Source organism: Phalacrocorax carbo, chromosome 5 (genome assembly GCF_963921805.1).
Source record: "Phalacrocorax carbo chromosome 5, bPhaCar2.1, whole genome shotgun sequence".
Classification (NCBI taxonomy): domain Eukaryota; kingdom Metazoa; phylum Chordata; class Aves; order Suliformes; family Phalacrocoracidae; genus Phalacrocorax; species Phalacrocorax carbo.
This window is the reverse complement of record NC_087517.1, coordinates 18,927,545-18,950,888: the sequence shown is the minus strand read 5'-3', so window position 1 is coordinate 18,950,888 and position 23,344 is coordinate 18,927,545. Positions and strand designations below refer to the sequence as shown.

General features: G+C 44.9%; 1 protein-coding gene across 1 annotated transcript in view; it reads right to left on the bottom strand.

Annotated features, from left to right (window-relative positions):
- The window catches only part of LOC104052764 (unconventional myosin-X), a 93,652-nt gene that overhangs the window by 51,367 nt on the left and 18,941 nt on the right, over window positions 1–23,344 (bottom strand). Inside the window, exons 3-13 of the mRNA XM_064451443.1 lie at window positions 21,947–22,105; window positions 17,545–17,732; window positions 17,160–17,294; window positions 12,326–12,450; window positions 10,946–10,959; window positions 10,216–10,300; window positions 8,970–9,073; window positions 7,474–7,603; window positions 6,493–6,611; window positions 2,582–2,728; window positions 1,760–1,860 (exon numbers count right to left, since the gene is read on the bottom strand). Of these exons, the coding sequence (XP_064307513.1) occupies window positions 1,760–1,860; window positions 2,582–2,728; window positions 6,493–6,611; window positions 7,474–7,603; window positions 8,970–9,073; window positions 10,216–10,300; window positions 10,946–10,959; window positions 12,326–12,450; window positions 17,160–17,294; window positions 17,545–17,732; window positions 21,947–22,105 (1,307 nt within the window). The remainder of the gene's footprint in view (window positions 1–1,759; window positions 1,861–2,581; window positions 2,729–6,492; window positions 6,612–7,473; window positions 7,604–8,969; window positions 9,074–10,215; window positions 10,301–10,945; window positions 10,960–12,325; window positions 12,451–17,159; window positions 17,295–17,544; window positions 17,733–21,946; window positions 22,106–23,344) is intronic.

Here is a 23,344-nt window from a genome sequence, read left to right as displayed (position 1 = left end):
GAACACTGAACCACAATTCATAGGCCCACCAGAAGAGATAGGAGCAACTTTTTAGGGAGAGCTTTGAAGAGGATAAGCTTTGGCCTGACAAGCAGGGGACCTACAGGGTGGCCCTGCATGTTTCAGAATGGGAGCTGATGTAGGCACAGCAGTGCGATAAGCCTACTTTGAAAATCATCCCTGAAATTCTGTAAATCTGTGCTGAACGTGTTTCCCCCCACCCCCTGCTTACCACCTTCTTATACTCCCATAATACAGTCTGTTTCTGTTTTCAGAATTCAGAGAAGGCCGGGAATAACTCTTGCTCAGGAATCCAAGGAAGACTACAGGCTATGTGTGAAGCTACTTACTGACATTCTGATACAGACACCTTTCAGGTGAAGGCTAATATGTGTTTTGAAGATCATGAAGCTGTTGTCTACAAACACTTTGGCCTAGGCTTTATACTGTCATGTTCAAAGCATTCAGAAACCTGTGTGTGACAGTTGGAAGCAACAAACTGGAATAATTTCTGAAGAATGGAAAGAACTATCTATTTCCCACAGTAAACAGAATATCTTATCTACCTAATGACAAAAAATATCAGTTCGCAGTGTTTCAGATTTTTGCAACAATGGGTGCCAGAGAGGCCATATATTATACAAAAAGAGGTCTTGGATTCCTTCTAAGAGCAAAACCTTCCAGAATTGAAGGGAGCAGAATTTTCTGAAACAAATCAAATCACAAATGAATCAAATCGTCTCTAGTGCCACAGACCCCTTGTCTAATCGAATGATGAAATACACAGAGCTACCTACTAAACCTGAGGAAGCAGAGCTGATACTGTGAAAGACGAGCTTTAATCACCCTAGAATAACTTGATGAGGAGTCAATAATAAAATTCTCTGTTCTTTCCAAAGTTCAACCACATAACTTAAACTCCTATATAATCATCAGGAAAAAATCTTTTGTCATGATGATACCATTCTTAACACAAGCTTCCTGCAATGGTGGAATTGGCCTGAGAATTGAGTGCATAAATAGCCTTGCAGTTTTGTAATCTTTAGAATTTCATGAATTGCCTATTCAACTGTCTCCTTTTACAAGGCTGCTCTCATTTGTCCTCGCTGACCCTATTCAATCGCTTCATTCAAAAACATAAAGGCTTCTGTTTCAGAGCAAGAGCTAAAGTATTTGTGTAGCAGCCTTCTCTAGAAGCAGAAATACTCTAGAACATCCCAGGTACTTCACAAAACACAATACAGTATGAAGCCCATAGAAGACAAACAGCTATGCAGAAGGCCCCTTGCTCTTTAAGCTCAGGAAACAGCCTGATTTAGAGATCCTTGCTGAGGAAGAGTACCCTTTTCACAGCATAGGAATCTCTAGGACAGAAAACGCGGTTGGATATCTATCCATCTCTCTTTAGGGACTTTACTTTTTGCGCATCAAGATTCCACCCGCATACATGATCTACCTTAGGTAAATCGTTACTGAAGCCAGTGGTAAGGCAAGTAACCATGTCTTCTAATGGGTTAAAGCCCAAGACCTTCCCATTCAGCTGAGAGATAGAAGGGAATCTTTCTTCTGGAGACAAGTGACCTACGCTGGCAAAGCACGTGGACAGTGCTTACAGAGACACAGCCACAGGCAGGGTTCCGCTAAGGCCCAGCTGCCTCTCCTGCCTTAGCTGGAGGGACTGGAAAGCACAAAGAAGGAATGATGTTCTCCATTCTGCCACCCGTGAAAGCAAAGCGGGGCCACTCCCCACTTCTGTCACCTGTTGTACTCCAGCTGCTCCAAGGAGAAGATGTGTTTGTTGAAGTATTCCTGGAGTTTCTCATTTGCATAGTTAATGTTAAACTGCTCAAAACGATTCACCTGTAAGAAGAAACAGAGATTATAAAACTTAACAGTCTTGTCCCTGGGCTCTAAAAGAATCTATAACAGTGATGGGGAAAGTGCCAGGCCTGGAATAAAGCCAGAAAGCATAGAGGCAAGGGGTGTCACAGATGGACATGAGAACAGTATGGGGAGGTCCACTAGGAGAACAGCTTTTGTAGCTCACACAAGATTAATTCAGTAGGCCTAAATGGTAGTAAAGCATGCTAAAGACAATCAAATTTCTCTTCCTCTTAGGAAGAAAGAAATGATAATTCCCTAAGTGTTAGGTCACTGGTCTTTCTCTTCTGTGAAATATATGAGCAGTCACTATACGGCTGCTCAACATACATCCCTCATCAGTTACAATCAGAAGCATTACGCACAGGATTCTCAACACAAGGCAAAACAGATGTAAACAACGTGCACGTAGGAGTTGGACATTTAATTTGTATACAAGCAAAAAAGTCAACATTACCCATCTCAGCGCATCTGATTAGGGTCTGTGTCACAAACCAGACCTTGAACATCAGCCTACATGAATACAGGTGGCAGAAATGGGCAGCTAAATATATCTTGCTGCTCCCAGAGGGAAGGGACAGTGGAGAAATCCCAGAATGCTTTATACTAACCTAAACAGGATGCAACACTACCAAAATTCCTTCCTATTTGCACCGACATCTCCAAAACCAACCCACCCCGCATAAGTCAAAATCCTGACCTGAAAGTTCTCGAAGCCAAAGATATCCAGGATGCCCACAGACTTAAAGCTTTCCTTGCCTTTGATCTTCGTATTAATCTTGCTAATAAGCCATGAAAAACACTGGGAATACAGCGCCATAGATAGGGAGTCCCTGGAGTCAGCTGCCTGTAAATGCAGAGAGAAAAAATGAGTCACAGAGAAAAGAAAAGGCATAAGGGAAACCACAAATCTCTACGGGGCTTCAGTTTCCTCTGCTCCTCTTTAGATGTCTCAGCCCGTGTACTGGTTGTGCATAGAACAATATTTATATGTACAGTCAACCTTCAAGTTTGCAAATAGACCAGCCACACACAGATGTACTGTGCAAGACCTTTGGGTAACTGAACTTGAAAGGCTGAAGAAAGTAGCAAAATCACCTTCATCTTTTGGAAGAAGTGCTGGGGCAGAGAAGGTGGGAAAATACTTCATGACTAAGCCCACAGCAATAATTTTCATCACCTGAGCCAATATTTGCAGTGGCAGGCAAGGTATCTCAGTTCAGTACTCCTAGTAGAGCTGTCAAATGGGTGTCCGCTCAGTTTTTCAACACCTGGTAGGGCAGGACTTAATAGAATATCCTGTCACCACGTTCACCTCAAAAATCCCCTCTCCAAAACTTTCCTGCAAATGGCATTATCTTACTGGAAGTCAGGGTGGGCCAGCCAACAGCCAGGATGCATGCCCCTGAAGAGCACAGGTTACGAGACCTTTCGGGAGCTGACCCATCATTCTATACAGTGATCATAACCAAGTGTCAGAGGTGGAAAAAATAATTTGAATTGTGATCATTAACAGGCAGTAGATAATTGGGTACATGTAAGCGTGCACATGAATGTCTGAAATGGAACTTTTGAAATCTCAAGCAAAAGCCTGCTACTTGATAGCTGTAACAGGAATGGGCTGGTTGTAAGTTTTGATAACACTTGGACTAAACAAAAGTGGCATGCCCCAGATCTTCCAATTAATAAAGAGACATGAGACAGAACCACAATTAGGATGCTGATTGAATGCTGTCCTTTTGCACATACACTATTTAGACTGGGAAACCTGGGCTTAGGATTCTGGAAAGAAGAGAAGGCCAAAAATAAAGGTTCCCATGAAGAAGACATGACCCCAGAGAGTAGAAAAAGGGGGCAGAAAAGAAAGCGGCAAAGATCTTGACTGGAAGAAAGATGCTGGAAGTAGGGAAAAATCCTGGAGATCAGACACATGTGGAGACAAATGTCAGGGTATGTCCAAGGATCTTGGCTGGTAGTTCCTGAGACTGGTAACTGCAAGGAGCTACAGAACATGAACCAACGAAACTTTCTGCTTGACCCTCCTGGACAAGCAGCGATCTTCCTAATGGGAAAAGAAGTTGACATCTAATGAACGTAATGCTGAGGGGTGAGTGAGCAAGTATGTGAAATAATCAAGTAAGGCAAAAACTATAATCTTTTCATTTCATAACCATTGTAGTACCTAGGTCAATTACACATTGTCTACTCTGTCTCGCCTGCGACACCAGCTACCTCCTTCAGTAGGCCTGACCAGCAATGACAGAGATCTTCTATATGCACCTCATCCTCATTTGTTTTGCAGGCCTGAATAACGTGACCTCTCCTGTTCTGCTTTGCTAATGGTACAGGCCAACTGCCTCTGAATACTCCCAGCCCCTTCTCAGCAACCTCCTGAGGCCCAGCCTGCAAGATTCTCCTTTTCACCCAATCTCAATGTTTTCCGCTTCCTTCCTCTTCCTGGGTAGGATCTCCTTGCCAGCAGCCCAAGGCCTAGGACACACAGCAAGCTCTCTTCTCCACAGAAGAGAACATTTCAAAGCATGGGCACACATGCCTTTTCTGGATATTTCTTCTCTCCATGAGATGGTCTGTCTTACTAGTTGGGACTGAGAATGCTCTCAAGGCCATGGATGGGTCTGTAGTGTCTCTGGCTACACAGTAAGGTGGACTCATTTTCCAGGAATAGGACCTCCCTGACCAGCTGTAAGCAAAGCTGCTTTCCCGCAATATGGCTTAAATGAGATTTGAAAAGGCTCCTTTCTTCTTCCCAGCTTTCCCCTCCTTCCCGCCAGTTCATCCATTCAGCCCACTGAAATGTCAAAGCTCAGACAGCAACGAGCCCATTACACAATGGGAAGTCCCTGGCAGCTCCGTCATTGTGTTCAGGCAACAAGTGGGAAAGGGTGGGCACAGTACATGAGGGCTTAAGTGGGAACAGTCTTTACAGAGCCAGTGTTGGGTGCAACAGGTTTACCTAGTGAAGACAGCTAAGCAGTAGCATCCACCTGCTATAACTATTTTTTTTTTTTTTGCAATCTTAGTATTTCACTGGGCTGCAAGCAGTGAGTGTAGGGTCCGATAGGCACAAATGTCGGGAATAGCTATACTATCAGGGAAAGCTCTGTTCAGGGAGACTCTGGTAAATCCTACAACTGCACACTGTTGCTCTGGACTGCATGGAGTGTCTCTAGCATTGTTATCCATCCTTGTACACCAATATAGAAAGATGTGGCTTACTTAGGACAGAGAAGAGGAACTGTGGTACTGGATACTGAGGATACCTACTACAGACTACAGGCTGAAAAATAATTGTCACACAATTTTGTTGCAAAGAAAGGTCACAGATTATGGAAAAAAGATACCATTACTTAAAGGCAAAGCTTGGTTTGTGATATGTTAGTGGGCATGTTTGCAGCAAGAAAAGCAGCAACTACTCTGCTGAAACGAGCACTGCTGAGACTTCAGCTTGAATACAGTGTCCAGTTATAGGCACTCCACTTCTTGAAAGATGTGGGAAAACAGAGACAGAAGAAGAGCTTTAGAAAATTACTTATAAGGAAACATTGAAGGAACTGGATTGTTTCGCTCAGAAAACAGAACCCCACGTGAAAAACTTCACAGAAGTGGAAGCTTATAAGGTGGACAGCTGGGATGTCAAACGTAATCTAAATATGAGGAAAATCTTTTCAGCTCCAGACTCCACTGCAGCTAGAGCAGGGTGCTTAGAGAGCCTGTGAATTCCTTCCATGGGAAATCTGAAAGAAAGTTAGACAGACATCCATCAGAGAGAGCCTAATAACTCTGGTTTCTCTGCCAATGTAGGGGTTGGGTTGATAATGCTCTGCAGTCCATGCCAGCACAAGATTTCCATTAGAGATGTTCATTTTGCTGTAACACTATGCTTATTTCATCCTAGTAATATTATTCCTTGTTTCCCAGTGTCTTCCATTTTATTAATGACAGAAGATTTTCTACAGTTATCTCTGCATGAACCTAAAACACCAAGACTGCCCTCAAGTGATCAGCAACACCACAAGTTATAGTAGGCGCAACAGGGTAATGAACCACAGAAAACTGTAACATATAAGCAGGACTGCCTCCAGCATGCAGTACAGGTTCAGAAGATGAGAACTACATATCAGTTTATTTGGTCCTCCTTTGCTGTTGTATGGATACACAAAGAAGCTACTGTGGGGTAACAATTTACTATCTGCCAGATGCTTTATGGTAACTGTGTGCAAGCTTTTATCTTCCAGTAAATGCAGCGTAACCTGGGAGTTCTGCAAGGTAAAAGCATGCACACACACAATTACCACAAAGCATCTGATGTACCTTCAGCATGACACAAGCATGACCAATTCCTGGTGAGTGAAGGTGATTTAAAACCAGTACTGTGCATTGCTATTTGCAAGTAAACTCCCCTGTAAAGCCTAAAAAGCAAAGTCAACACTGGGACCTGAACTACCAACACAGGTAAAAAAACTTGAAGACACATCTGAGCATGAAGGGCGTGTAAGAGGAAACCCTAAACTTGAATGGATGATACAAGAGGGATAGAGGGCCTGGAAATGCAGAAGTGGCAGAAGCAGTAGCATACACTAGGACACTTACCTGCTCCACAGTGAGAGGGGAGCTGATCTCTTCCCCACGCAGAATCATGGACCTCTGCGTCAGTACTTCAGAAAGCTGGAAGGCATCTAAGCCCAGGAGGTCACTGGCAATGTTCAGCACTAATAACAAAGGAGGACACACTCTTTTCTCCTGCACAGATCCCCATCACTCATGGGGTATCCATATTCTGCAGCTCAGTAAGGAAATCCCAGGGACTCCTACAAGGCAAGTGACTAAGTCCCACCACAAAACACACTCCCCTTTTCTTGATTCATTTTGGTATACCCAAAGCTGTAAGCTCACATATCCAGTCTAAGGCAGGGTCAGCAGCCATTATAGCCCACAGTCAGACACTCACATAAGTCCGCCTTTCTGCTGACAACAGGAAGAGCAAAGCACTGCATAAAACTCAGCACCAGCAAAATATTTACTGAATGAGAAGATACATTTTCTGAAAGGCACAATAGTGCACTCTGAGAGTGGGATTGCTAAACCTGAATATGAAGAAGGTAGTTAACTTAAGACTTGAAGCACTTGTAATATATATTTATTGTTTCTGTCTGTTTAGGGATTCACCTTACTAGACCAGCTCAGATTGGATAACTGTAACAGAGTGCACACTAGCAGATGCTTTAAAGGAAGATGTGGGAAACCCTGTAACAGACTACTTTTACCTCAAACTCCCCCCTCTTCCTATTTCTTCCTGCTCTTTCAACACAAAAGAGAAACTGTGAGACTGTGGACTCAGTCTGAGAATATCCAGAACAAACAGATCACAGGGCCTCAGCCCAGCTAAATCATTACAGTGCTCTGGAGCCATGCATCCTGGGGCAATGCCTTTGCAGGGTTAAACTGCAGGGAATCTACTGGCAAAGGCACTGCAGACCAGCACAGCAGAGGGAGAAAGGACGACGGACTGAGCTTTGCTGGGGGCCTTATGGGGCTTTGTGTGGTCTACCAAATTGCTACGGTCCCACTTACCCACTTTCGTTGTAACCTGGGCCCCGCCAGCTGTCATGAACTCTATGTTTCCCAGATGAAGCGTGCCAGAAAGAAGTTTGAAGATGTCTCTGATTTCTTCAGTGCTGAAGTCCACCACCCTCATGGCAGTCTATGCAAAACCATACAGCTAGTGTTGGCTGTACGTACGGCCATGGTACAATGCAACCACCACACTCGTGCCCAGCCCGTGTAAGATGTAAAACTCAGAATTATAGTAATCATGAATCAAAGTGAAACTGGGGATGACAGAGCCCCTCTCTCAGCTATACATCCGTCAATGATCTTCAGTGTCTCCCATTCTCTCCTTCATTTACCCCATCCCCATCTAAGGCAGGTGGGCATTTGCCCTATCCTCAAATTGGACTTTACTGCTGCTGTTGCTGGTCTGTTACAGGAAGAACATGTTTGTTTATGCCTGTGTGAAAAATCCTTCCCTGAAGGATTCACTGGCAGTACAGGTTACAGATGTCACTGGACTGCTTCCACATTCTGCTTTATTGTCTTCCCTGAAGGACAGATCCATATAATTTACTTAATTCACTCTGATCCTTATAACCCCCTTAATTCAGTCTAGTAAGATTTATGCAGCAATGTTTAAATCCAGGCTCTCAACATTAACTGCTAGAAGGTTAGAAACAGGTTACCAGATAATGAGGAGGTATGGCACATTCCCTGTCTTAGTGCATGCATGTGAGCCAGGGTTCTTGGGGCATAAATTGACTTTGAGAGGTAGGACCTAGTTTTAATGCATTTGCCCTGTCAGTGGTGCACTCTAGTGTTCTATTTCCCTTCTTTCCTCCAGGCCTCTCCTCAGCTGAAGTGTAAACGCCATATCCCATTAAAACCTCTGCTGTTCAGGAGACATTTCCTTCCCTTAAATCACACCTAAGCCAGAGCTATTGAAATCCTAAGCTGACTCCTCTCACCTTGCCTACCTGGTTTCACCTACATTATAAAGCCCTCAGGCCGATAACCACTTATCAGACAAAACATGAATTGCATATTCATCCTGCTAAACCCATAACCTCTGGTAAAGTTACAGATGTCTATTGAAATCTGTGTGGTATTTCAAAAGACGCCATTTGCACAGGTGATACAACTTTACCAGAACAATTCTGGAGAACACTACCCTCAGACCAAACTGTTCCCCTTCTAATGCTCAGTGTGAGGTTTCCTGCACCAGGCCATCTGGAGGGTTCCCAGGAACCATTATGGGGTGGGGGATGGGGTTCATGCTCCCCAAAGTCTCCATCATTCTAAATTATTATTCATCCTTGACTGTTTCCCGAATTCCCACATTTCTGTACAATAAAAACACTCTTTGAGCCTTGTTTTTACCATAAACAAGTAAAGCGATTGAACACCAAATTTTTGCTTAGGGCAAATAAATTCTGCCTCTGAGATCTAGACCCTGCAGCACATTTAGCCCACAAGGTTGTGCCCAGAAGTTCAGGAGAAGTTAGGACAGGACTCACCATGACCTTACTGAACATCTCAACATCATTCAGGTTCTCATCTGTCACACAACCAGACTGGTTCAAGTAGCGATAAGCCTCTGGCTCAGAGAGGGAGAGGCTCTCTGCAACAGAGGAAAAAGAGGCAAGGAGGAGAAATTTATTTATTTTCAATTTATTTAGCAATCAGCCTTTTCATTTTTAGTACCCCAAAACAGTGCGTATGTTTACCATAAGGAGAGCTCATCTGAACAGATTCCATATCCCTCAAAAGCCACACCTAGACAGTGAATGCACTGAGGAAGGGGAAGAGGAGGGTGTGCAGTAGCAAAGCTTGCAGATGGTATGCAAAATGATTTAAAACAGTCAAATTCCAAGCTGCAGAGTTGCAGAGAATATTTCAATACTGAATTCACTCAGGAAAAAAACCCAAAAAACCCAGAAGATTAAATTCAATCTCAAAAAGTGTACAGAAAAATAGTCTTAACTATGAACATACAGTAATGACCTCTAAATTAGGTATCACCACTTGTGACAGAGTTCATAGAGTCACAGTAAGATTTCTGAAGACATCCTCAATGCTGAGCAGCAGTCAAACACTGTAACAAGTTCCTGCCTGCCTATCTGACCTCTTCAGCAAGACCATCAGTGCTCAGCAGTGCCCAGGGCAGGTACACATAAATGTTGTTAAGGCGGGGCTGCACTACAAAGAGGATTCTTCCACGGCCTGCAGCTTTCTCTGCATGCCCTCTTCCAGACTCACCTTGCCCTTTCCCATGTACAGAGCTATAAACCCTCTGTTCAGATACTAGACATGTTTTGACTCTAGTTCTGCCACTACATAGCTGGTGTTTCTAATTCTTATCTCTCCTATTACCTATACTGAAGGTTTGCTGTAAAAGTAGTCTGTCAGTCCAACCTTTGAACTCCTTGAACACTTCCCATCAGCATCTGAATCAAGACCCTTTACCCTTCCTTAGCCTCTAGCCGGCTTCATGACTTCATCTCTCTATACTCCCGCATCCACTTTGCACAGACTTTTCCTTCCAGCTCAGAATGCCTGAAGTGTCTTTTCTCATATAGCATTTCTGTCATCCTTGGCCTCTTTCTCTCAGCTCCCCTTTCTGTTTCCCATGAAATCACCATATGGTCTTTAAGAAAGAATTATATATCAAGTACCTGAAATATCCATGCTCTAGTTGGCTTATACCTGCTTCACATGCTGGACTGGAAAGAGGACTGAGCATATCCCAGAAAATGAAATTACCTTTCTGCTCTCCGCTCACACCAGCTAGCAGAGCATAAAAGATGTGGTAATTCCTCTCTCCGGGGTTCTGGTGTACCACTCTGTTCTGAAACAAAGGATACAGGAGTAGCCAGTAGAAAGAGATAATACTTTTGGTGGCAAAGACAAAGAGAAGACCAGGATACAGGTAAATCTGCAGGGCCAATGCAGAAGAGGGGCTTCTTCCAGTTTAGTGATCGTGTTGTCTAAGCTCTACATCAAGATCTTGTCACGTGTGGCTGTGCAACCAAGCACGTACAGACTTCTCTGAACTCACTCAGAGAGTGCGTGCACAGACAAACTGGAACTTGTCAGTTCTGGCCCTGCTCCTCAGTGAGTTCCTGAGTCCAAAGTAAACTACACCAGAGCAGAGATGTCTGCATTTGGAGTTGTACCCCTATATTCCTCTCTGTTGAACTGAGTTTCCAGGTACTTGTCTCTCCCTTTCCCCTTGGTAAACAGCTTTGTCTTGGAGTCTCTCTGTAATGCACGGCGTTTGTCAAACACAGGACAACAGGCTCGGATAGATATAGAAGAAACATTTTTCCTTCACCATCCTCTTCCTCAGATGGGACAGTTGCAGTAGTAACACCTAAAGAGCCAACGTCTGTGTGCTGTGACAGAGGCAGCATCATCCAGTAGGAGAACTGGTGCTGACCCACCATACTATGAGGAGAGAGCTCACCCAGCAGTCAGTAGAGGTGATACCTACCTTTTCCAGTAAATCTGAACCGCATGTTAAGGAGAAAACATTCAAATAACATATACACAGATCTCCTGACGGCTGGCAAAGAATCTTCTAGGTACATTGGGATAAACTCTGTAACAAGCAACAAATTATTAAATAATTAAATAATTTAAATGATGCTCTGGAACATGGACAAAGAGTGGTCCCGAACATCATCTCGGATCCTCCTCTCGACTCCTTATCCAAGGAGGTATTATGTGCCAAAGAGATGTTTAAAAAAGGCAGGGTCAGATAAAGCATAGGTCCTGCACGATGGTGAGGCAACCTAACAAAGGATGAACCTCATTAGGGACATCTAGAAAGATTAGAGAGGCCACTCTAATCTGAAAGTCTGTATTGCACACAGCAAGTCTTGCATCAGTTCTCATTGCTTCTGCAAGAGACGGCTATCTTTAATCTACTGACAGCACAAAGAGCAGAGACTAAACAATCCAAGCTTGTTATTTACAACAGTAGTAAATTCATCTGGCTGCTACTCCAGTGGAAATTAGTGTGGTTTGCAGTCATCAGCAGCTTCGAACATCAACATCAAGAAATGTAGCCAGGGCAGCTTTAGCTGCCTCACGTAGACAAAAGATATGTGAAAGCCTTTGGGAGAGGGGTGCATGAGCATACAGGGAAGAAAGTGGTCACGGCACAACATAATTCGACTATATCAAGTCTTCCCTGTCCTTGTGGTCACTGGAACACGTTCTCCAGGGAAAGAGCCTGTTAGAGTTCAAGGAGCATCTGAATGATGCTCTTAGTCGTATGATTTCATTTTACATAGTCCTGCGAGGAGCAGGGAGTTGGACTCAATGATCCCTATGGGTCCTTTCCATCTTGAGATATTCTATGATTGTATGATTAGGATTCCAAGGACCACTGGAGATGGGCAGCCCAAAACAGGGAGTCACAATTGGCCCTCTAAATTCCTGTTCTCCCCTGCATCCAAATATTGTGCAGAATATATTGATTCTTAGCTTCGTCTCACTTTTCTAAATCATTAATTCATTGGCAGAGCTAACATAAGTGAACATTCTTCTGGGAAAAACAGGATGCAGTCAGCATAAGGGATCTTCCTAGGTAGCAAATTCTAGGGATTTAAGTACCAAGTGTTGTGATTGCCAAAGTGAAAAGTCAAACTGTGTCCCTACTTAACATAGTACCTAGACAAAAGGTTGGCAGGGTTAGGTGCTGCAGAGCCACAAAACAAATACTTCTTCCCTCTTTAAGTTGGAAATTTGCCCACAGTTTTAAAAATGGGCTTTGAGGAACTGTGATGAGAGATTTCCTCACCCACTCTGAGCTCCACCTCATCTTCACTCACTCCATCAGTTTCTGGTCCACTGAAGCAAAGGATACAATCAGTTACTCGGCCTCCCTGGATGTGTCCATGTTGAGAGAAGTGCAGCTGGATGAACTTGCCAAAGCGGCTGGAGTTGTTGTTATAAACTGTCTTGGCATTTCCAAAGGCCTCCAGAATGGGACTACAGAAACAAGACAATGAAGATATGATTGGTGATGGGATACCATTAAAACAAAGCCTGCGCCTGGCCTTTTGCCGTTTGCTCAGTGTGCACTGCCATGTGAGATTAATTTGTTACAGCACCAGACTGGACAAGCAGGAAGAGCTCAAGGGCAAGGAAGGATGGCAAGAGCAATTTAACACACTGCTAGATAAATTTTAAACCTTTGGGACTGGAGTTAATTAAATCAGTCCCCAATCAGTATGGGCAGCTGGCATTCATGCTGTTGAGGGCATTCCAATATGGCTTCAGGAAATGAAAGGTGGGAAGACACAGCCAGGTTGTGTGCTTAACGCAGCAGCATCCATGAAATGGGTTCATGGGGTTTTTTTCAGGGTTCTTGGAAGCATCAGACATATAGGGCAAACACTCTGTAGCTTTAAACCTCTTTAAACTTCTTTGTTTCAGTTTCTACCTTTGGAAAAGAGGAGAGTATAAGTCATCTCTTAAAATCACAAGTAAACATTTTCAAACTAACAGACAAACATAGCACTAAACTGATTTGTTTGGTACTGAAATTTGATACGGGAACACACAAACACTTGTTGTTACTTAAATCTTGCTTAGGTTGATACAAGCCACGTGGTTTCCAGGCAGAGGGAATATACACCCATTACAGATTTGAAAAACTTCAATCAAAGAGAGCCATACAATCCACTTCAAGTTGGGGGGGAAAAAAAATTATCAATCACCAAACTTCAGATGGGTGGTGAATTGAAGAATTTTGTCTCCTGGTCACCTTACTGTCTTCAGGAGGTCCACACAACATGGAAAATAGTGAGTTAAGTGCAGTTTGGTTCTTGCTGCACAGAACACTACAAGGGAATAGCCTAAACCATTCAAACTGACATGCTGAATCCAGGATTAAACTATTCATTCTTGCAATTTAGCCAATTCTAAAATAATCTGAAGGCCTGACAAGCAAGGAGTCATGGAAATGCTACAAGAACAGCCTGTAGGCAATCATGTTTAGTTCTAACGCACACATAGTTTTTAACAAAAATCGTTGTTGTTTTTACCCTGAGAAACACTGTTTAAATGTCTAAAACATCTCCATTGATCTACTGTGCGGTTCCACTTGAGACAGGGGCAGATACAGGATTGTTCACAAGTTAACAACTATAACATGACAAATAATCACAACTATAGATACTGCTCAAGTTTGCTGAAAGCTTCAGGCTTTGCAAGTGTTAGCTAAGTAAGAGCTGTGGTTGTGGGAAAGGGTCAACAACATTCAGGACTTCAGGCAGAATTTTCCTAATTTATCTCTTGAAAATATCACTTTAAACAAACAAAAGCATAGCAATGAAATTTCTCTGTTATAATACATTACAACCATAGGAAGCCCAGTCACAGAAATCTCTGTGCACAGATCGGGAGGTAAGTTCCTTGCCCTGGAGAATTTGAACTCCAAGACCCATGCCTCTGAAACAAGTATGTAAATAAGGACATAGCACAGGAATATCCCACTGAGCACACCAACACCATGAATCAACAAAAATTAATGGAGACAACCAGAACAAGGGAGGACAAGGTTACGTTATATGACCACCAGAGCTGCAGTGAGAGTGCAGTAACCAGCCAGCCAATCTTTATGGCTCTAAATCATGTTAAATTAGACAAGCAAAGCACAAGGAAGTATCTTTATAGTTTAGTTGGCAATGGGCTCACACACGAGTGCGCAAATCTTTCAGGGATGTGGGAGGAAATAGGCATGTGGGTGTCTGAGACTGGTGGCAGCTGCAAGGCAGAGAGGGCTGGGTGAGCCGATACAGCCAGGAATAAGGGCAGGTGCCTGGGCCAAGCAAACTGCCCATGCCAGCAGGCACATCACAACATGGCATTTGATGCAGCAGTGAACTGTGTGAGGCGAAGCGGCGCATCAGGAAGGAGATGCTGGTTGCTGGGCTGGATGTGGGCAGGGTGTGTTGCAGGACTCAAAATGATGGGAACCTATCTGCAGGGCAGCAGATAGCAAAGCCTGGATTTTAGAAATATTGCAACATACGCAGCTCCAGGATTCAGACACATAGCCGAAGACAAAAAAGAAGATTCAATGATTAGAAGGATGAATAACAGGCAAGGTGGCTATGCTGTCAGCAGCATCACCCACATGGAAAAGGGAGCTTCAGAGTGAAGCAAGCAAGAAAAAAAGCTGCGAGGAAAATTAGCAGAACTTTTAATGGACTGATGGATATTTTCAAGAAGGAAAACAGTCCAAATCAACAGCCAAGGGAGTTTTCAGAGCCTGATTTCTGAGAAATACACCAAGCATGATTGTTACAACACACAAACAAATGAGAGAAAGCTCATGTATTGCTTTGTTTATAATACTGTGTGAAATGGAGAAAGAATCCAGCATTGTTCCTGGGTATGTGCTAGGGTGCAAGGATAAAAATATGCCATAAGCTAACCCAGCGAGGGCCACTGCCAGAGCAAGTAAAGCTGAACTGCAAACACATGAGGTAGACTCGTGGGGAGTGGCAGCAGCTTCTAGGCCTGGGCCAGGCATTCAGCTTCTCTTCTTTTGCATTCGCATCGCAATAGCTCACATAGTGCTAAAGATGTAGACAAAACGAGTCACGAGCTCTTACACCACCTCACAGATGTGCGATCCTGCAGACTCAGGAATCACCTACCTAGCATGATAAGCTTTCTGGATCACAGTCAAGTTAGCACTTAATTGCTAAGCCGGCTTGAGCCTTCTAAGCGGCTCACCTTAAAGCAGATTTTGCAGATCTTGAGTCGTGACTGTATTGCACTTAAGAGCTTTTTCCAATTTGCCAATGTCCCTGGTAAAATCTGCACATCTGCAAAGGATAAATCATCTAACAACGGTCTCTCGAGCACAGGGTCCAAAGGCAACAACCCTTCTGCTCAATGCTGCCCTGCTTGTAAGGATCCTAAATACTGCAATGCTCTTGCAGCTGCCATATTAGATGCTGCATGTCTGCTTAGGCTATTTTCACCACAGTTACCAGCAACTTTTTTGTGTCACCATCTTCCAGGAAACATTCCTTCTCTCTACTCTCTGGGCCCTGAAATATGCCACTTGCATGAGAGTCACTTTTACACAGATGGTTCCAAAGATTCCAGCTTATTATACAACTAGATCCTGTTGCAGACATCTGATTTACTCCTCCAGAAGTTTCTGCCACTATCACAGGCTCAAATTGGGACCAACCTGCAGCCTTGCCCTTGACACTACCAAACTGCAAGACCCCCAGCAAGGTCCTCCAGGCAGTCTTGCGTTGGGAAATTTGTAATTAATTTAATTTACTGCTAACTAAGAGAAACTTCTGATCATGGATTCAGGTGTTAAGAAACAGACACTTAAATAAACATCTTTCCTCCCTCTTCCCAAGGCTTACCTGATGTCAAGAGCCTATTGCTCCCCTTTCTTATCCTCAACTTCCAATTTTACTTCAGGTTACAACCAGTCCCTTGCAACTCCCCCCGCAAGGCAGCAGGCAGCGCAGGAGGCTGAAGTCCCACATATAATGGTTTCTTTCTGTTGCTCTTTGCTTCCTTATTTTCTCTGCTGCTCTTTGCCTCTTACTGGTTTTCCTCAGCTGCACATTGCCTCTTCTAGTTGTCCTGACACCTTTTGATACCTTTTTCCCTGGTGTCCCTGTTCCAGTGTGGGTCACCCATGGGCCTTGGTCCTGGGGTGGGTCACAGTCCCTCAGGGGTGTCAGGATCTCCTTTGGCATGGAAGATCCCCCACAGAGCACATCTCCATCCCCTTATGGCTGCCAGTTTCCTTCCCAAACACATCTGACCTGGGCGCCAGGCACTTCGATGCCTGCCTGCCGCCTTCACAAGGTTTTGGTGGGTGGTGGTTATTCCCCAGTGCCAGGTACAGCCAAGACCAGCTCCAATCAGCTCCAGGCATCCTCCCACACAGGCCCTGCTGCAGCCCCCAGGCAAACCTCCTCGCTCGTGCCCCTTACAGCTCCCACGGACATTTCTCCTTAAAAATCACCTGCCTGGACAGCAAGAGAGCTGCAAGGTGGCCTGTAGGACCTCTGAGGGTAAGACGTACCGGTGGCCGGAAACAGAGGCTGGGAGAAAGCAGGGGCTGAAGGAGGAGACAAGGAGTCAGAGTGTGAACGGAGACTCACCACGAGGACAGCCACAACCGAGAGCTGTGGGAGACGGGGACAACCTGCTACAGCCATCCCTGCGGCAGGGAGGGATGTTACCCACGTCCCCTCCAGCCGCTGCCACAAGAGATGTAGGCCTCAGAGCTGGAAAGAGGGACAGCACAGTGATGTGTGGGTAAGCTCAAGGGTGCAGCTGGGCAGGCACAGAGGAATAATTACTGAAGGAAGGAGAAATCCCAGCCTTGGCCTGAACATTAATTCTCCAGCTGCCATACACACTCTGTGCTGCTATTGGAAAGAAGCTGAATTAATCCACAAGCAGCTGGGAGAGCAGCCAGCGTGAAGCATCCCAGCAAGACCACAACCTCCGCATTTCCCTGACATGACACCGTTCAGCTGCATGAGCCTCACTGCCCAGGTTCGGCTCCAACCACGGCGCAAACGCAGACGCCGTGCAGCAGGCAGTGCCCCCGTCAGAGGCAGGCTGCCCCAGCATGCTGGCATCCGTGGGCCTGCCAGGCCTCTGCGGGACAGGACACATGGCACCCGTGGGGGTGACCATACCTGCTTTCCAGGATGGCTTCTTCCACACAAGTGCTCTTCTCAGATGCAGGTGCCCCCAGGGAGGTCTGGCTCATGGCTGACAGAAATTTCAGCAGCAACTTGGTGCTCTCAGTCTTTCCAGCTCCACTTTCTCCACTGTTAAAGAAAATATATACATTCCATTCACAAATCCAGGACAGACCGAGCTAATGACCATCCCACCCGCGGCAGAGGAGTCATCTCCAGGAATAAACACGTAGCGTCTCCACTGCGGCAAGCAGGGGTCAGGCAAAGGGTCGGGTAGGGTAGGATGGCGCGGCTATTTAGGCAGATGTCGTTGCAAACAGAGCAGCAGGAGCAAGGTGTATAATGCAGTCAGGGAGTAGCTGGGTCTCCAAATTCTAACCTTATCAGAACACACTGGCTGTCATGACGCTTCCATAAGCAGCAGTAGCACTCGTTAGCGGTGGCGAAGATATGGGGAGGCAGCTCACCCAGCCGGTGCTGTCTGTACAGGTCTATGGCATCCATACTGTACAGACCAGGGATGGGTTTGTAGGGATTTACTGATGCCAAGATGGAACCAATGTTTGTCTAGGGGGAGAAAACAAAACACAGCAAGGAAATAAAGCTCCTGAAAAAAACAAAAAATCACGACAAACCCAGACCCTGAAATAACTCATGGAGAAGGGAGAAAGCCTAAATAAGGAAGATGGGCTTCAGCAGAGAGCTCCCCAATTTGGTAAAGAATGTCAAACCCCAGGGCAAGGGCCGCATGACTGAGTATGGATGGGGCAGTTTGAATTTTGCTGCTTTACAATAAAATGTTCTTAGTCTGTTGTCTTTGCTAAATTAAGCTTACACAATTTAAAAACATGAAACCATCTTCATACCCAGCTACCCTGCACTGTGCTTGAAGCTGAAAAGCAGAGCCAGGACTGAAGGAGTGTCAGAAGATACCTTCAGTGCCCCTATGCACAGTCTTAAGTGGAGGGGGCTTAGCAGCGTTCAAGCGCCTCCTGAACAAAGAGGTGAGACACACATGCACACATGTGTGCAAAGAGCCACTAAAGCATATCTCTTTTCTTCTGCTCAGAAATGCTGTTTGGAGCAGCTGAAATCATTTGGTAAGCCAAATGAAATTTGACAGCTGAAGATGAAGTTCAGGATTTCAAGTCAAAACATTTCTACATTTTCTAAACATTTTATTTTGAAAATATTTATTTTGGAAATCTCACAGTTCAAGAAAAGAATAAGATTGAAAATAAAATACCCAAATATTGAATTTCAAATGTATTCTTTTGTGAAGTCAGAAGGAAATTAATTTTGGTTTTGGGGCATGACTTTTTTGGTTCAGTCAACCAGCTCAAATCCAGTTATTCTCAGAGCTGCAGTTCAGACCAACGGTGCCACCTCTCTCCTAACTTAACAATAGCTTTGTAATATGGTCAACATCCAGCATAAATCCTGCTGCTGGTGGTGCAGTAGCCTCCTTCACAGGGACATCTTGGGCTGCTCTACTCCAGGAATACCCATTCTTAGCAGATTGCTGCAGTAGGTGCCAAGCTTTGTGGCCAGGGTCAATATCTAGTATTATTTCCAAACAATGAACTACGAGTCACCACATACATATAACAAGGATTTACATGCATCCATTGGGGAAGCTGTAAACAAAACAGTTGGTGAAAAGAAAGATGCATGCTTTCTCCCTGCCAAATGAAATCTGAGGCCGTACCACAATGCCAAGCTCTGAAGCCAGAAGCCAGACTAAGATGCTGTAGTCACCAAAATATCTAAGACTCATTTATTAAAAGCAGCAGTCACATACTATCAGGGGGAAAAACCTAGGCCTAATTGCATTATTGGTATGAACAGGCTAGCATGGAACAAGTCCAGAGGACCCTCTGACATGGACCTTTGTGGGCAGAAATATAGTTCATTGGTGATGAAAGCAATAAGCAAGCGGATGATATTTTGCAAGACAGGTGGGAGAAAATGGGAAAGCACTGAGAGAGAAAACATTGATCTGGAAAAAGCACTGCACAAACAGTTGAGCAACAGACATTGTCCAGAGACTGCAAGACAGAGATATCCACTTCTCCCAGACCTTCACAGCATTTTTTCCTCTCAGATGTTTCATTTTGCATTTTCCACTCTTTCAGCTCTCCCGGGTAAGAGACCTACCACCACAGTCCTTTCTAGAACTTCCAGTACAGCCATCTCTTTCAAATGTGTTCCTAGGAAACTTTTCCATCTCCCAGTTGCAGTCTCCTTATCACCTGCAGTCCCTTATAGACAAATTCTATACACAATTTTTAATAGCAGCAGCATTTGTGCATCTATCATGTACATACCAGCCACTCTACCAGAAAGGAGTGATCATCCCCTGAGAGCTCTACAGAGCAGGACAAGCCACGTATGGCATGTCTAGTTCTCAAGACAATAGATCCTACTTGGGTGGTTAGGCATGGCAGAGCTAGGGAGAGCACAAAATGTGGCAGTGCAGCCCCTGGCTCATTTATACATCACTCACATTATTTTGGGTCTACTTTTATTAAGGGACACAGGAATTGCAGGAATGAAGGGGGAAGATACACTCTTAAATGCTGCAGACTGTTACGGTGTTCACGTAATTTTCTTAAACAGTTCGGTAGAGCTTGAATAATATTTATTTGAAAAACAAAAGGTACTGTTGAGATTGTCAGTATTCCTGTAGCACATTAATTATGGGTACCACACCAGTACTGCTACCTACACTCCTTGACCAGAAACGATCCCCTTTAGGAGCTCATGGTGGGATGCCTCCAGACACACAGCTCACAACTGCAACTGCCCCTTTTCACAGCAGTTGTCCACTTAACGTTCTCAGTTTGCCATCCCCTCATTATTTATTTTTATTATTATTTATTTATTATTATTTTTAATACTAGTTACCAGTATTCCAGGTTACCCATCCTGTGGGTGAATTTGTTTTCCAGAAAATGATGATACTTCTCACCTCTTTCAGATCTCTCTGATATCCTTCCAAACATTTTTGGCCCTGATTGATAGGCATAACTCCTCTCATTACAGCTTCACCTGCAACCTTAGACTACTATGCTCTGTCTGTGGAGACCACGGAGAATGATATTAAACAAACTCAACCCCTGTAACATTCATGGTATTCACAGATCACTGCAAGTCATTAGGTGGCACTACAGCTGACATTCTCAATTTCTGCTTAACTGAAAACTGATTGCAGCAGGGCTATGGCAAAAACTAATAGTTAGTGATAAGGTAGCTGCAATATTAACGTCTGCACTGCAGAAATGCAAAACAGCACTTGTCTGGTTCGGTGGCCTCCAGGTCAGACATTGTGCAGACATGTACCCAGGTACAGTCCCACTCAGGAAGGGGCTTACAATCCTTCACCGAGGGTCTCTCCCCAGCGCTCAGTGTATTACAGAAGTCAGGCCCCTTCTTAAATCTCCCCAGAATTCAGATCTGAGGTGCACAGCTGACATTCATGCACTATGCACAGGCAAAAAATTACATCATATTTAAACTTCTAACACCTTTACACATGGATGGAGAAGCCACAGAACTAATGCTGAAGAGGAGACAGACCTAAAGGAAAGGCTTAAGGAGATACAGCTGCTGCAACATGGTCACAGTGCTGGTGGTGTGGCATTTCTGGCGCAAGGCACAGACTGAAGAGGGAGAGAAACCTGCCTCATATTTCAAGGTGTGAGGAAGAGGGAAACAGGAGGAATATACCCAAATGGGCAAAGAGCTGCACAAACAGAGCACACATCAAACACAGGTCAGGAAGAGCAGCAAGGACAAGGGCCATCAAAAGAGCACGTGCACATGGGTACTACCACAGGGTCACAAGGCTCTGTTGTCAGACAACAGGCAAGGGGGTCTACAGCAACAAAAAAGAGAATTTGCAGTCTCCTCTGCATCCCGGTGCAGGAGGTGGTTCAGAAATGGGGTCACTTTATTGATAATTTCCTGGAATACAGGTGCATATGGTTTGGTTGCCTTGGTAACGGTTGCTGTGCAACACAGAGATTTACATTTTTCCTGTCATAATCTGAAAAACTCTGGGTGCCGACAGCATGGACAAGCCAGGCAAGAGTAAAGCAAGGTAAAGCAGTCTGTCATATATCCTCCTAGTCCTCTCCAAGTCTCAGCAGAGCACACCGCCATCCCAGCACTCCAGGGGTGCCTTGTCCCAGGTGTGCTTTTCCCTCACAAGTCCCTTTACTGACACTTGGCTCCTTCCTGAAAGCCTAAGAGGGAAATCAGGAAATGCTTTGAGCATTCATCCGTGCAGGAAGAGCGGAGCAACTCAAAAGGCACAACTGCATGTAAAAGCAGAAGAATCAGGCAACAGGTTTACTCTCCTATTTTTGTTGAGCAGTAGCTTCATCCAGATCAGGAGGGATACTCAACAACCACCTGTGTACACTGCACTTTCCAGTCTGCTTGGCCATATAAACCTCTGAACAGTAATAATGGGGAATCTGGGAAATGTGAATGCCAGCTTATAAAACATGGATGGTCACGGAGGGTACTGAGCTGCACAATTACCACAAAGCCTAGAGGTGAATGTTAATATTTTGGAAGTTCTTCTATAGATGCAAAGAGGCCCCTCTGGTAGGGGTAGGATCTCACAGGGCTGATGGAGCTGGCAAGGCAGAAAAAACCTCCCTTTTTATCTACATGAAACAATGCTTAGGAAACAAGGCTAAAAATCAGTATTTACATGTAAAGTGGCAGCCCCTCATTAGCCAGAAGGGATGTGGCCCAGCTTGAGCACTTACATAGATGTTACCCTGTTGGTAGCGCTGGTGCAAGTTTAGTAGGATGGCAGCTTCATGTAGATCTCCCAGCATGGACATGTCTTCTACCCCATCAATGCTGGTCTGGTGCATTGGCAAGACCTTTTCTCTGGAAAGGGAGGCCTTGGGGTACTGGAATACCTGGAAGAATGGGGAGAAGGGCAAATAAGTACATGACACCTGGGCACACGGTCTGATTTCCTACCAGAATCACACCCTTTTCCACAGCTTTATACTTCAGCACTGGAAAAGGAAATGAATAAGGCACAGACCTGCTCCCTATTTTTATAGTCATTCCTCTCTTCCTGTTCCTACCTATTTGAGCTCTCTGGCCAGAAACCACACAGCCCACTCCCTTCCTTTGCTACAGAGTCACTCTCTCACCCTCACTACTGACAGGGACAGATCAATGCAAGGTTACTTGATTGTTACTGAAGGGCCCTTAGCAGGAGCAGGGCACCAGCCTCCAGGTACACCAGCCCAGACAGGAATTACACACTGCACTCATGAATAATGGTGGCAGCTGCTCCCAAGAGATCAGGAACAGTCTTTCACAAAAACACAGGTGGGGTCGTATCTCTGACTGTTGTGAAGTTGAGGCAAAGGTTATTCACATTCCAGCTTTGGCCCTGCACTCTCCATAGGAGCAGCCAGAGAGTGTCTGAGAGGCTGTCATACCAAGAGCAAAGGAAAGAAAAGCAGCTGAGAAGCCAAAGCAGTGACACCCTGTGTGCATGCTGGTGTGTATGTACATGACATAGCTTCCAAAGCGTTCATACAGCGACAGCTATTAACTTCTACAACTGCTCTGTGAAGTGCCCACTTCTCTGTCTATGCAGTTGCACTCTTCTTGCCTCAATTGCTGCATCCTTCTTCCTGCTAGAGCTTCCTCCTCCTCAATAACCCACACTTCAGCTATCGGGTCATCTTCTTCGCCCCCTTTCAACACAGCTGAGATTATGTGACTGTTCCCCTCCACCATAGCCACATTCCAGCCCTCCTTTCCTCCTCCTCAGGCACGACGCTGGCATTTCGCAAAAGTTATTTCAGTTGCTTCCCACTCTTGGATTAAACCATGTGCCATCTCCCACCCAGCATCCCAAGCTGTGGTAAGACCCAAGACAGATGGAAGACTTCATACCGGCAGGCTGGAGAAGCAAACCGGCCCACAGTAACCCTCCCAAAGAAACTTGGGCTTTTCTTTCCCTTCTGGGGCTCTGGTCTCTACCTCATTTCCACTCATGCTTCTCAGCCCTTCCAGGTGCCACCAAGAAACTGACTGACCCCTTAGAGAATGAGCCCATGATCTATAGTGTTGATCTAACTGGTTTCTCCTGCCTGCTTTCCTGGAGTCCTTGGGCTGCCGTAACTGCTAGGGAG